Source organism: Pseudopipra pipra, chromosome 2, assembly GCF_036250125.1.
Source record: "Pseudopipra pipra isolate bDixPip1 chromosome 2, bDixPip1.hap1, whole genome shotgun sequence".
In the NCBI taxonomy this organism is placed as follows: domain Eukaryota; kingdom Metazoa; phylum Chordata; class Aves; order Passeriformes; family Pipridae; genus Pseudopipra; species Pseudopipra pipra.
The window spans coordinates 16,724,961-16,739,748 of record NC_087550.1 but is presented as its reverse complement, the minus strand read 5'-3'; the positions used below and the strand labels follow the sequence as shown (position 1 = coordinate 16,739,748).

General features: G+C 39.6%; 1 protein-coding gene across 4 annotated transcripts in view; it reads right to left on the bottom strand.

Annotated features, from left to right (window-relative positions):
- Positions 1-6,394, bottom strand: part of MAP3K7CL (MAP3K7 C-terminal like) — a 30,127-nt gene extending 23,733 nt beyond the window's left edge. Inside the window, exons 1-3 of one of the 4 annotated variants that reach the window (XM_064644039.1) lie at positions 5,877-6,394; positions 3,642-3,785; positions 3,014-3,122 (exon numbers count right to left, since the gene is read on the bottom strand). In XM_064644039.1, the coding sequence (XP_064500109.1) occupies positions 3,014-3,083 (70 nt within the window). In that variant the 5' untranslated portion in view covers positions 3,084-3,122; positions 3,642-3,785; positions 5,877-6,394. Of the gene's footprint in view, positions 1-3,013; positions 3,123-3,377; positions 3,465-3,641; positions 3,786-5,876 lie in introns of those variants that run through there. The other 3 variants (XM_064644041.1, XM_064644040.1, XM_064644038.1) reach the window with 3 other exon arrangements.
- Positions 6,395-14,788: the final 8,394 nt, after the last annotated feature.

The window sequence follows — 14,788 nt, the reverse complement described above, 5'->3', positions numbered from 1 at the left end:
ATCACCACGTGTCACGAGCAGAACTTTTCAGTTAGACTCAATCTGTTATTGTAGGAGGCAAGGTGAAGAGATATTTACCTATAAACCTCATCTTTGAAGTATTGCACAAAACAAAGCCACTTGTCTAAATTCCATGAAGTTCCTCTTATAATCATTGTATCTTAATATATTTGTAAGTAAGAGTGATAAAGACTAGGACATATTGAACTTCACTGGTTAAATGAAGTTGATATCGATAAACCACAACATATTTTCAACTTTGGAATACTTATTTAAATCTTGGAACACCATTTTTAGTTCAAATTGCATTAGTTTCCAAGTGATGTAAGATGGGCTGGAATAATATGTTTCCAATTAATTAATTTAAAATGGTACCTTAAGTCAAAACTGGTGCAATATTGTGGGAAATCTATGTTAGTGAACTTGACTGAAAGAGCCAAACATAGAGATCTATATATACAGGAATAAGACATACACAATAAAACTGTCGTATATAGCCCACTAATGGGCTGCTCCTGAGACTTTTAAGGAACTGGTTACCCTACTTTCACACTAAAAATACAGCACAAAGCTGGCCAGGATTTCAGTCATCAGGTGTTGACTGACAAATAATATAACGCAATTAAATTATTTCTTGTACACTCCAGTCTTGTAGGTCAGTTAACACAAAGTAATTTCTTCTCATGAGTTGAGAGCAGTTTCTCCTTTCACTGCTTCTCACACCCAGTGCTTGGTTACAATCCTAGCCAGTGAGATAATTGCCACCCAGAAGAAACATTCCATTTCCCCTTTTTATATCCAGTTATGCTGCTAGTTCCTCCTAGTAAGCAATTGTACAGCCCCGGAAGGAGAATGCACCCTTTTTTGGTGAAATGTGTCATTGTGCCTTTCAAGTGAGGTAGAACTTAAGGAAAAGCTCAAGTCAGACCAATTTCCTGACCACTTAGCCCTGGTGAAGAACTTACTGTTCATGCCTAGCAGTGCATGAGCTTCAGCTGATGCTTTACTACCACACTTTCAGCAGGTAACTCCTGTTTAAACTGAAAACAAATGTCCTTGTCAAGGAAAAAAAATTATTAAAGAAATGTAAAAAAGTAAGAAAAAAGTCTCTGCCTGCTATGGAATACCTAAAGGTCTATCTGTTGAAGGCTTTTGCAGTCCATCTTAAAAAAAAAGTTTTAAATACTTGTTTTTACTCTCTTGATTCAGCTAGAGTTTGCTAGAAATTTTTGTACCTGTTAAAAGCTTATTTCCTTTGCCTTCTTTAAATATATCAAACATAATAACTCTTGAAACTTGTCACATGGTAAAACAATATGTTGATTTAGTCCTCCTGGTAGCCCTCACAGGCATGTGATGTAGAGGGGAACACAGCATTCACTCTATGGGTTGCTATTTTCTTTTATCAGCACTCATGAAGATTCTGGATTGCATACTGCAGGAACACTTGCATACATACAATAAAGGTTCAAAATTATGAAACAGTTTAACAATATGTAGCAGAAAAAGATTACCTTTCTCTAACTGTTTGTTTTGTAAATGTTTTCCCAAACATTACAAGAGAGGCTGGGGTTATTAGCAGGATAAAAAAGGAAAAAATAAAACATGAAGCAATGTTAAGGAAGTTAGGCTTCCTGCCTTTCATATCTCCTTCTTCCAAGCTATTCAGAACCTTGTAATTTCCTGTTGTCATCTCTTGTCACAAACCAGTCTGCTGTCTGATTTTCCCATGGTTTCAGCCTTCCCTGACTTCAGTGTCTCACATAAGCATCCTTTTTCCATAAGTTACATCTCTCTTCAAGACCCATCTTTGCCATAATTCCTGTATGAGATTTACCACATGACTGTATCTTGAGAGATGAGAATGATTCTTTACTGCCTTCTGTAATAAAAATGTAATTACCGGATTATTTTAATTTATAAAAAGGGTACATATATAATCACATGTATTTCTTTACATTCCTTGTCCCAGTCTTTCTGTGTCACTCATCTTTATGAACTGAAAGTTGGGTTCAATAACATATGAAGATGTTTGGTTTTTAATTCCCTTGCTTAGGGAATGAGATTGTATTTCAGTATTGTAGCTGAAAATTAGTATTACACAAAAGTTAGCTAGGAAAGTTAATGCATATTCTAAAATATTTTTTACATGAGAAAAGTGTATTCAAGTTGAGATTCTGTTCACAAAAAGCTCTGGAAGCAACCTCACACATTATCCCACAATGCATACAGTCCCATAAAACATGCAACAGCAGTGGGTTTTAGTTATCCTTATCAGAGATCCATAAACACATCTTAGCCCTGACTCCAGTCACTTTAGTAAAAGCAACAGCCAACGTTTTTGGGATGCTTTTCAGCTTCCTTTTTGCTTTATTTCATTCTGACTTTCATTGTTTGGCAACAGCTCTCTGGACCTTAATAATATTGAAGGTGCAAACTAATAATATTCATCTATTGCAAAGGCCAAAGGGTCCATGTCTGTACAGGATATGTTGAGGAAATTAATGCTCCATCAGCACCAGTTGACAGTATTAACATCAATGAAATTTCTGCTGCTTTCTCAGAGATGCCATGTGGGGTATGCATTTCCTGAAACCTTTCACCAAGCTGGGCATGTGTGGCACTTTTCAACCTTCCTGCTAAAAAAAAAAGTCCCTTCCTGCTCTAGGCTCATCCAAATTTCTCCTTTTACTTTTCTCAGTTTAAAGTTCCATAAAACCAGATATACTGCAAGTGCAGGTAAATTGATTAGTTAATTACAGTCCTAAGTATACCCCACAAACCACTGAAAGAAAGCTAAGATCTAAATTGTCAATCTAGTGGATTTACTCTAATGAAATTGTTAATGGAAACATTAAAAGTTATCAGACAGGAAAACTGATCACAGCTGCCACTCAGGAAAAAAATCCACCCATTATACTGGACTAGGTTTGATATTGTAAACACTGGTAAGTACATGTAAAATTTAAAACGAATTATTTCACTGTGGTTTACTCCATAAATTAAACTGTACCTGGGGATTCATTCAGGCTGAAGGCAATTCGTACTTGCTTATCAGCAGGTACCCTGGCGGTAGTGATCATGTGGGCACTTGAGTCAATGCTTTTACTTGTTTGTTCCAGCTGCAATAATACAAACAATATATTTATTACAGAGCATGTGACATCATTCAATAAATGAGTTTTAATGCTTTTCATGCACTCACAGCTACCTTTCCCATTCTAGCCAAGCAATGTTTAGAATCAAAGTCAAGGGAGCGCCATTTCACTTTTCCATTTAAAAAGGAATTAAATGAAATTCAGTGCAGAGACTGCCTTTATTTTTGATATTTATAGATTAGAAAGAATGATGGCAAAGGAAGCTACCCCTCTCCTCACCTGCTTCCTCCCTGCCATTGCCCCTTCAGCAAGCCTTGACTTGTGGCAATGCTGCCTGCCTCTGAAGGTGAAGAAGGAAGAAGGGGTGGGGAGCTGAGAGTAACATGACCCCAAGCCTGCCTTGTGATTGGAAATGTGCACACCACTCCACATGGTGTCAATGAGGAGGCACCCATCCTCCTGCCTTCCACCCATTACTCCCCCAGTCCAGCTGGGCCTGATAGTTGCACACTTAATGGCCAGAAAGTTATGGGGTCTCCAAACCTTGGTGGTGATTTTTCAGTGGAAGTCTGGGCAGGTTAGGGGTCTGTCTGCATGGGTTTGGCTCCCGGATCGGGACCTTATTCCGTCCTCCGTCTTTCTTCTGAGACCATCAATTACAAAAGGTGGTTTTACTGAGATGAAACCCTGCCATTAAGAAAACAGCTAGTTCATTTCAAACCTGACACTAAAGAGCAACAAAAGAATTAGCTACTATTGATCTCTAATGGTGTAATTAGAACATTTCTGAACACTAGAGAGTTGTACTTGGAGCTCTACTATGTATATGTAACCTTTTGGATGAACAGTTTTGGTTAAACTGTTGGATAGCTGAATGCAAGGAATCTCCTTGATTATCTAGCACAAAGCTTCTAAAATTCAAAGATATTAAACTTCTGATTAGCTCCATATGTGGAGAACAGGAAATCAGTGGGGACATGAAATCAGTGGGACCTCATGCATGCAAAAGATCTGCCCATAAAGAAATTATTTTAGGACTGTGGACTGCTATTCAGTGCACATTGTATTCATACCAACTAAGTGGACAATTATGAGAGTAGCTTTTAAATTACCATAAAAACTTCTTAGTCAATTAGAAACCAAACTCATCAGAAAAATACAACAAATTTACTAATTCATTATCAGCAGACAACAAGGCATTTAGCAAGTGAAAACAAAAACCAGTTTTCTAAGCCAATAGTCTTGCAGTTTTTCAGTAAAGTGGCTATTGTATTGCAGGGCAATCCTATCAACTCATTCTAATTTACACTGAATTATTTGGCAGTTTCAAAATGTCAATACAACAGAACAATATTTCAGTCTTCCTTGGTGGTACACAAGTGAATCAAACACTTCTCTGGCATCACTGCCATGCAATCAGTGGAATAGGATCAAATTTGCTTTGTGTCCGTTAATTTCAGCATTTCTTGTTTATTTGCTTTGTCTGTTTTGATATTTACCTAGCAGAGTGATATGGTTACTTGTTATTTGAAGTGCATAATCTTTTCTTAAAATAACAAGTAACCTAAAATCCTTACTTCAAATGAATCTGATTGAAGCTGAGAGTGTCTCTTTCTGCTAATACACAAAGGATACCAGGAATTGTTCTTAATTCTCCCTTACTTATATTCAAGACATACAAAAACTGAACTGATATCTACGGAGCAGAGACATAGAAAAGTCAAATAATTGCAACCATGTATGTTTTTGGACTCAGCAAAAGACCCTTGGAGTAAACTGAAATACTTTATTTTGAAGTGCCTTGCATCAGACTGAATTACTTTTACCTTCTGAGCATTATTGATCTCTTCCCCGGCTCCCCACCCTCACTTCATAAAAAATATCTGATACATCTCATTGTTTTAAAAAAAGCAACAGAATTACTAATGCAAAATTCTTTATCATATTTCCCTTCCATACTTCCCAATACAAGGTAAAGGAAAAAACTCCACAAAATTAAGAGATTTTAAGTGATAAGCACATCCTTAAAACAAGGCTGTTCATCCTTCTGTGTTGTTGGTACACTTTCCCCTGACACTGACTATCTCAAGGGGTCTTCCACATAAGAGCATACTTAACATTTCCCATCATAACCTAAGAAATTAAAATGACGCATTCTGCTAAGGGTTTTAAAGTTGCCATAACAATATTACTATAAGTCTGTTGTGTTATCCCAGTCCCATACTCTCTGGTGTGTGATGCTTTTAAATTACCTCTTTTAACCATCTTTTTAATGTGAGAGCAAAAATCAACATCCTTTCAGTAAGAAATGGTGAATTCTATCAAAACACGAGTGTTTTCATTTTATTCCAATCCTGAAAAAGAAATCTCATCTTTATACGCAGCAATTACCTGTAATCAATTTTTTAAATAATATTGAATTTATCCCTTCACTCCTTTTTGTGCCAAATCCTCAAGCTCCTCATCACAAAAAGCTATCACAGAGAACAGAGAGGGATGGAAGAAGCCTGTGTGCAAACAAGGTGATATCATGAAACAGTCAGATCGGCTGCCCCCAGTTCCCCACCTGCTTTCTCCATGCATGATGAACAATATCACTGTGGACAGAGATGAGGGTGAGTGGGCAACCTGGAATTTAATGAGATTTAACGAGCAGCTCTTTTCTTCCCAACAATTGCCTATAGAACTGGCTGCCGTTCCTCTGTAAAATATGTGCAGCAGAACTCAGATTAAATGCTGTTACAGCTCTATCAAATTTTTTCACACCTGTTGCCTTACCTCACTTAGCGGAGTGTCTGCACTTGTATAATCCAGGGCCAGCCACTGCCTTGGCTTGTCGTTGCCTTTATGGAGTAAAGCTTCAATAAAAGAAAAGGCTGCACCTGCTGCATAGCAACGAACTGACAAGGTCTGAGAAGCTGAGACAGCTGTTAGGGCAACATGCTGCTACCTGCACTTCCCATAGGCTTTGCTGTCCCAAAAGATCACCCTTTTCCGCTTTTCTCCACAGTTATGCTTTTCCTTCCTCTCCTTGCCAGTGACAAGGGATTATGATGCTGTCACGCTCCAGGGAGGAAAAAATCCTTCTGTCACAGGCATTATTAAGCAGCAAACTGTGGTGAGCCCAAGATTTTTAATTCATTAGTCCTGGCAAACCTGAAATACAAACAGACTTGCTTCATGGGACAGGAATGTTTTCAGCATGACCCAATCAGTGTCTGTGTCTATTCCAGCAAACTGGCAAAGATAGCATGACTCCAGTCAGCAAAAATGTCTGCAGCTCCAATCAGCTTGGGCTGACACTACCAACTTGGACTGGCTGCAAGTGCACTTTCAAATGATAGCAGCGACTGTCAAAGCTGACAACAACGGATGGGCTTGGCCTCTTAGGCTAGGTTCTTGTTGGCTTTTGCCAAGCCAGGCTTGTTTAATAGTAGACGCTAGCCCTGCTCTTCTGAGAGGCAATGGGCAAATCTCAGAATGCGTAGGCTGTAAAAGAAGATGTATTTATAGATCAGCTGGTGATGGCAGTGATAACTGAAGCTGACTCAATCAGAGATTTGACTGAACTCAGAGGATATCCTAGTGTGATTTTGGATAGCTTTTTTTCAATTTTGAAACCGCTGGCAAGCAATTAATGGATAAACCTTGAAATATCACAATAGATTAATTTCTTCAGCTTAAACTTTTATTTCCTATTGCCAGAAAATAATGGTTTAATCCCTGTCTTGCACATGTACTGTGTCATGCACTTGTACTGCCTACATGACTTCAATTGACTGCTACCACTGTCATTAGAACAAAATGGAGAGAAATGGAGAACAATTACAGAATGATTACACAGATATCGTTATTGTTCTATGCTTGAAAAGAGGGTTCTCCTTCTTTTACAGTTCAAAATGTATTTCATATCTTGAAATTCCAAATGGAAAGAGTTTATCTAACCCAAATCTCTGTAGACACATTCCTAGATTCTCTTGGCTCAGCTGAGACATAGAGAGGTTGCAGGACAAATAAAGACAGTCTGAAGTCCTTCCTCACCCTCTCACCTTCTGGCCCTAGTCCAGGATTGATCTCATCAGGGCAAAACTCTTGAAGCCAGCAGTTGCCGTTGTGGCCTCAAAAGACCTTTTTTATACTTCAAAATTACTAAACTGCAAAAGTATCCTACCCCCACTACCTTTCCCCCAGCAATGACCAGGGAGGGTATCAGATAGCTACACCATTAGTTAGGTATCTCCTGAGGCTGTCTTTATCCACAGGGTGATTTCAGAGCAGACTACAGGCTCCGGCCCAAAGAGCTGGTGGAAAATGGGACCGCACCTCTGACAACACTGACCATTTTCACTTCTCTTGATGTGTTTTTGAAAAGATTGAGGGTTCTTCCCTATATGTCTGCCTTGGAAGGGGTGGAAGACAGATTTGTCTCTGACCACAACCATTATTGCAAATAACATTCTACAGCTCAATATAATCAGCAATTGGTATCGATCTCCAGCTCCACGTCCAACTACTGTGAAAGTATTTGTTTGAAGACACAGAAAATCCTGGCTAGTGGAGGAACAAAAACTATTCTGCCCCAGTTTCCATAGAGCCAGCGTTTCCCCCAAATCATGAGATATTCTTCTGTTTTGTATGGGAGAGATGGTATTTGAATGGTATAAGTGTCTTCATTACATGTCATTACAGTAAAGCCTAAGAAAGACTCTCTACATAAAATCTTAAAACAGGCAAAATTTTCAACAGCCATGACAGCAAGGGTCTTGAACAGAAACGATGCCTGAATAGCCCAGGGATGTTTTTTCCAGATGGTTCTGCCACTCCAGTTTCCAGACTGAGACTTCTGTTGCACTTAGTTTAAATAGCATATGCATTTGTTAATTGTGTACGTCGTTTTATGTTTTGTATCCACAATTTTTAAATCTCACTTTTTCTAGTTAAATCTGCATTTTTCGCAGAATCAAGGAATCACAGAATTGTTGGTGTCGGAAGGCATCTCTGGAAATCATCCAGTCCAACTCCCCTGCCTGGGCAGTGTCACCTGGAGCAGGTGACACAGAAATGTTTCCAGGTGGGTTTTGAATGTCTCCAAAGAGGAAGAATCCATGACGTCCCGCAGGAGCCAGTTCCAGTGCTCTGCCACCCTCAACATAAAGTTCTTCCTCATGTTGAGGTGGAACTTATTGTGTTTATGGTCATTGCTCCTTGTCCTGTTGCTGGGATCCACTGAAGGGTCTGGCACCATTCTCTTGGCACCCACCTTTGAGATATTTATACGCATTAATGAGATCCCCTCTCAGTCTTCTCTAGACTAAACAGTATCTCCTTATAAGAGAGATCTCCAGACCCCTCATCATCTTTGTAATCTCTGCTAGGCCCTCTCCAGTATCTCCTTGTCTTTCTTGTACTGAGGAGCCCAGAACTGACACAGTTACACTCTTCTATGGAGTTTGCTGCTTCTGAAAACTGTGACTCATGGGCTAAGATCCAAAACTGCACCAAAAAAAGGCCTCTGATTTGCATTTAAATATCAGTTCCATGGTTTATGCAACAATTAGTCACCTGAAACTACTACTTTATGGGAGGTGGAATACTTTTAAAACGTGAGAATATTATAGCATTCTGCGTAGAGAACATCAAATTTGAAGCATCAGGATGAATGATTTGACTGTAATTGCTCCAGCATCTATTTATTATTGGGGTCATTGTGCTAAAACTCCCAACAGCATGGATTTAAACAGCACATTTTAAAAGGTTGTTTAAATTACTTTATACACTAGGGAAGATCTCAATTTTAAACAACGGGGAAATTGAAGTCTAGGCTGTTTCACTTCCTTGACTTGCTCAAATAATAGTCAAAGGCATTGTCAATTTTGCATAGAGATAAATCCCGCTTCTCTTACTTACTAAATAGGTGATTAAAATATCTACACCAAATTACCCTCCCATTTCTTGCAACACAAAAAAATACTTCTTTCTGACAGGCTGCACATACACCTTATAGTCATCTCTGTGAAAATTACAGAATGCTGATATCTCCAGTTTTTTTTTTTTTTTTTTTTTTTTTTTTTCAGGAGCACAGCCTGCCCTGTTTCCTTTTCAGTACACTCTTAGTCATCAGCTGCCTGGTCTCCAAGCAAAATTCTTTTAATCCTGCATCACATTATGAAACTGGTGATGTGTTAGAAGAGGATATCATGTTTTATTAGCCAAAAACACCTTAAGGGAACATATCCTAAATTAGGAATACTGGGAGTTACTGATATTCAGTTGTGGAAACATACAAATTTGCAGCAAGTTTTAGGATGAAGTATCAGTTATTCTACAGATGTTAAAAAAAGCCAATACCTGCAATCTAATAAAACACCTGTTGCCTTCACTTTTTTAGCTGTGCTACTTTCAATTCATCTCAGCTTCCTAGTATAAGTAGTATTTTAGTAGCATATGACCTCATTCATGCTAAAATGGTGTTTCGCAGATTGCCAGCCACTATTTTAAAATACACTTTAAATATTCTAGCATATGGAAGATGTTCCAAGAAGAAATTAAAAAAGAAAAAAAAGTATTGCCTGAAACTGCACATAGAACAAAACCACAATTCAAAATCCCTGACAACTGGAGCAAGCAACAGAGCATTTCATTAGTGTTCTTTGGTATTACCTCCAGTCTCCTTGACTAGGTAGTATTTTAACACAGGAAAAATAACGTACTTTCCCCCAGGCTCTACTCTCATAAATGGCTGAACTCTCTCAGATTAAACTAAATCATTAACACCAGCATGAAACACACATTGAGCTCTGACTTACAAAAGAGCACATAACTAACTTTATAACTAACAGCAAATTGATATCCAATAGATGAATTCACTTATATAGGATCATACAGGCCTAATGAAGGAGATTGCTGCAGAGAAATTAAAGAATGGGCTCAGTCAAAGTAATGTGTATTTACAGGAGCTGACCTGACAATTTTTACACCTGCCCTATGATCATCTGGAAATAACTACATCTTGAATTGTCTGAAAACAGGTGCAAAATTCCATCACTTCCACAGCAAACTCCATCCAGAAATTGTAAAATCCTAAATCTGCTGAGAAAAAGAAACCTCAAGTCTTTGAGATATTATCCTGACAAAGATCCTTGTGTAACTCTGCATAGAAAACAAGATGAAAGCTGAAGTGGGAAATATTACTGGAAAAGCTTCACTACTGCCAGAAATCAACATGTGCAAACCTACACACTTCATTCACATCAGCGTAGAGATGGAAATAACCTTTATAAACTAATTATGGGAAGAACGATGGTGGGTCGTGTCAATGGGAAATGGTGAAGGACAACACGGATAGTGTGCAGTAATTCTCTGGGAGATCAGCAGCTAAATGTTCAAAGCCAGCTTTGGCTAGCACTGGCTAACTGGAAACACCATCACTTAATAAAAAATTCATCAATTTTGCTTACAGATTGTGCCACTAAAGCACCACATTCAATTGTCCTAGAAAAGAAAGATAGTTCTCTCATATCCATGTAAAAGTGTAGTAATCACTCTGCTTCAGCTGGACTTGCCATTCCTTAAGCTTTCCTTACTTAAGAACTTGCCTGAAGAAGATACTACAAGACATTCCCACTGGATGGCAGTTGAGTCATCATGCTTTCATGGGTACATGTGTAAGACTTTCAAATCAAAAGAGTCTTTCATGAAGCTTTTCTGCTCTAAGGAAGAAGTCAGCATCAGAAGAATGTGGCAAAATCCCAAGCAGCAGCTGGTATTCTGGCAATACTTGAAACCTCACTACTGATTCAGCACTGAAACTGCCTTAGGTAATACTGACAGCTACAAACATAGGGGAGAAGTTTAGAAACAATAAGTGCTAGAATATTTATTAGCAAAAAAAATTCATTAGTAAATGCATCTCATAATAGTCCAGTCCTCTCACCTCCTCTAGATATATATCTGCATTTGGAGCCCAGAGAGCCAACTGTATGCTGGGCTACATCCAAAGGGATGTGACCAGCAGGTTCATGGAGGTGGTTCTCCCCACCTGCTCTGCTCTTGTAAAACCCCACCTGTGTCCAGCTCTGGGAACCCCAACATTAGAAGGACATGGACCTGCTGGAGTGAGTCTAGGGGAGGCCATGAAAATGCTCCAAGAGCTGGAGCACCTCTGTTATAGGGACAGGCTGAGAGAGCTCTGGTTGTTCAGCTTGGACAAGAGAAGGCTCCGCAGAGAGCTTAGAGCCCCTTCCAGTGCCTCAAGAGGCTCCAAGAGAGATGGAGAGGGATTTTGGACAAGGGGGAATGGCTTCAGAGTGAGAAAGGTATGTTTAGATTGGATATTAGGAAGAAATTCTTCCCTGTGAGGGTGGTGAGGTGCCGCTGCAGGTTGCCCAGGAAGCTGTGGCTGCCCCATTCCTGGAAGTGTCCAAGTCCAGATTGGACAGGGCTTGGAGCAACCTGGTCTAGCTGAAGGTGTCACTGCCCATGGGAGGGGTGTTGGAACTAGATATCTTAAAGGTCCCTTCCAACCCCAACCATTCTATGTCTTCATGATCTTCCCTCCCTCTCTGAAGAGAAAACTTATGATATAACAGATATTACAGCAAGAGCAGTGTGCTGGCATGTGACTATCATACAATGACAGGATGTGTGTATGTGAATTTATCTTGGTCTGTAGAATGAACTACATTAAACAAGAAATCATATGGTAACAAAGTCAAAAATTGTCAGTCTTATGACCTGCCTTCCCATTTACAGTCAGTTTGGAACTCTTGTACCTCCCTGAAATGGTCTGTAATGATGCATGCTTACACTAATTTCCCCCATGAACCCAAATTCAGCCAAAATTGCTTATTCCAATGAAAGGCATTATATTTTTATAAACCTAAAGATATTATATTTTAATAAAAGCACACTAGGGGAAAAAAAAAAAGCAAATACTTTGCTCTGGCAGATAAATTAGACAAGACAATTTCAAAGACTATCTTAGCCAGGGACAACTCCTGCCCAGAAAAAAAAGGCTGCCAATTTTCTACTAGGACACCTAGTAGGGTAGGGGCAGTAAAGTGCTGCTTTTTGAAAGGGGAGGAAAAGACCCCTTGAACTTTGTTCTCCCTAAATGATCACCCATGTCGCTGTAGCTGACTGCAAGTGAAAGACTAAGCACTACATGTCATTATTTGTTCCATGCTCTTCCTCTTGTGTTCTTAATGTAGAGGACTAAGTCAGTGATATCAATACTCCAGAATACTCCCATATTGAGTCACCTACCAGAGAGGCCCTGAGAAGCTGACTTTAGTCATGGGATGGGTTGTGGTGGTGCATCCCCCCTACCTAACGCTCATTAGGCCTTGGACTTGACAAATTGCACCCAGGCTAAGAACCTCTTGAGATTATCAGAAACACTGTCTGTTCCCAGGAACTCGTGGTGTCTAGTGAGCACCTGTTTTTTAACAAACAGCCTTGGAAACTTATTTTTCTTGCCTGAATAGTAACCTAAGTGGAATAATATTTTTGTTACTGAACTTTCAAAGAAAGTTACTGGCCTGAATTGCAGCCAGGATGAAAAATTAATACGACTAAAGGCCCTATAAACAGCAATGCAAAGTGAGGTCCTTTGAGCTCTCAGCTATAAGGGGCTAATGCATACTGAATCCCACTCTTTAAGGACCCTATAAACAGTGGTCCAAAGTGAGACCCATTGTGCTTTCGACTCCCAGAAGTTAAGGGATTAATGTGTATATCTCAGACAATGATAACCGGATGGATGTAGAGCCACCCAAGGACTGTTAGCAGTAACACACAAGAATTGTTGGTAATAAGGACCATTGGTATTAACGTGCTGTGAGAAAGAACAAGTTTTGGCTGGAGAAGGGGGGGCAGGTGGAGATAGGGCAGCACTTTTCTGTGAGAAAGAACCACATACAGTACAGCACAAGTGCAAGAATGAGCAGCAAGAAGTAGGCATGGATTATAAGGTTGGATTAAGACCACCAAAGACCCCCAAAGCCCTCTGACCCATTTCCAGAAAGGTCTGAAAGAACAGATGGCTCATGATAACTAATTTACATAGAAAGTAAGAAACCTAAAAAAACCCTTCAAGCCTAGGCGACGCCTCTAGTACCCTGGACATCTCATGGCCCAGACTGAGGCAGCTGGATCACCACTTGCTCTCACACCACTTATCAGCTGGATCGATGCTGGTGATCTCTTTTCCTTCCTTCCTTCCTTCCTTCTCTTTCTTTCTCTCCTTCACTCCTTCTTTCTTTCTATCCTTTCTCTTTCTTTCCTTCTTTCCTTCTTTCCTTCTTTCTTTCTTTCTTTCTTTCTTTCTTTCTTTCTTTTTCTTTCTTTCTTTCTTTCTTTCTTTCTTTCTTTCTTTCTTTCTTTCTTTCTTTCTTTCTTTCTTTCTTTCTTTCTTTCTTTCTTTCTTTCTTTCTTTCTTTCTTTCTTTCTTTCTTTCTTTCTTTCTTTCTTTCTTTCTTTCTTTCTTTCTTTCTTTCTTTCTTTCTTTCTTTCTTTCTTTCTTTCTTTCTTTCTTTCTTTCTTTCTTTCTTTCTTTCTTTCTTTCTTTCTTTCTTTCTTTCTTTCTTTCTTTCTTTCTTTTCTTTCTTTCTTTCTTTTCTTTCTTTCTTTTCTTTCTCTTTCTTTCTTTTCTTTCTTTTCTTTCTTTCTTTTCTTTCTTTTCTTTCTATCTTTCTATCTTTCTTTCTCTCCCTTTTTAATTTTTCTCCTCCAGACAACCGAGAACAGACACTAATTTGTTAGTCCCTTCCTTACACCTACTCCATAGTATGACTAGAAGTAGCTGTTTACCGAGACCTGCTCTTCAATGCTGCCCCTTAGTGGGGACATTTGAGAAATTCATAGAATCATAGAATGGCCTGGGTTGGAAGGGACCTTAAAGATCCTCTGGTTCCAATCCCGGTCAGGGACAAGGAGATCTTTCTCTAGACCAGGTTGCTCAGAGCTCCATCCAACCTGGCCTTGGAACACTTCCAGGGATGGGGCATCCACAGCTTCTCAGGGTAACCTGTGCCGGTGCCTGACTACCCTCACAGTAAAGAATTTTCTACTAATATCTAATGTAAACCTACTTTCTTTCAGTTTGAAGCCATTCCCCCTTGTACTGTCACACCATGCCATTGTAAATAGCCTCTCTCCATCTTCCTTGAAGGCTCCCTTCAAGTAGTACAAAGCTGCAATTAGGTCACCCCAAAGCCTTCTCTTTTCCAGGCTGAACACATAGGACTCCATATGGCACTTTCGAGGTATCCTTATGATATGGCAGGAACTGTCAGTGAAGAGAACATATCACTTTTCATTTTCAGGTAGCTGGTTACATGGGGACTCCTCAGCATGTCTCACCTTGTCCTCCTCCTCCCCTGATGGTAGTCTGAAATTTTCACCTTCGGGACAGTTTGTGAGGACTTCCAAGATGCCGGGGTGATTGGGATTTCCTATTTGAGCTCGCTGTGTGATCAGCATGACCCACTTACTCCACATAGCATCAAAGGCATGATGTGGGGAAGCCAGAGAGTCCCTTACTCCCCCTCCCCAGCAATGACACACACAGCCCCAGGCTCTGTCCCCTCACAACTACTGCAAAAAATTATATCTCTGTCCTGTCTGGAACCAGGACATTATCTACCCCTTACTCTATACCTTACTCTGCCTTGCACCACTTCTTTCTGCAA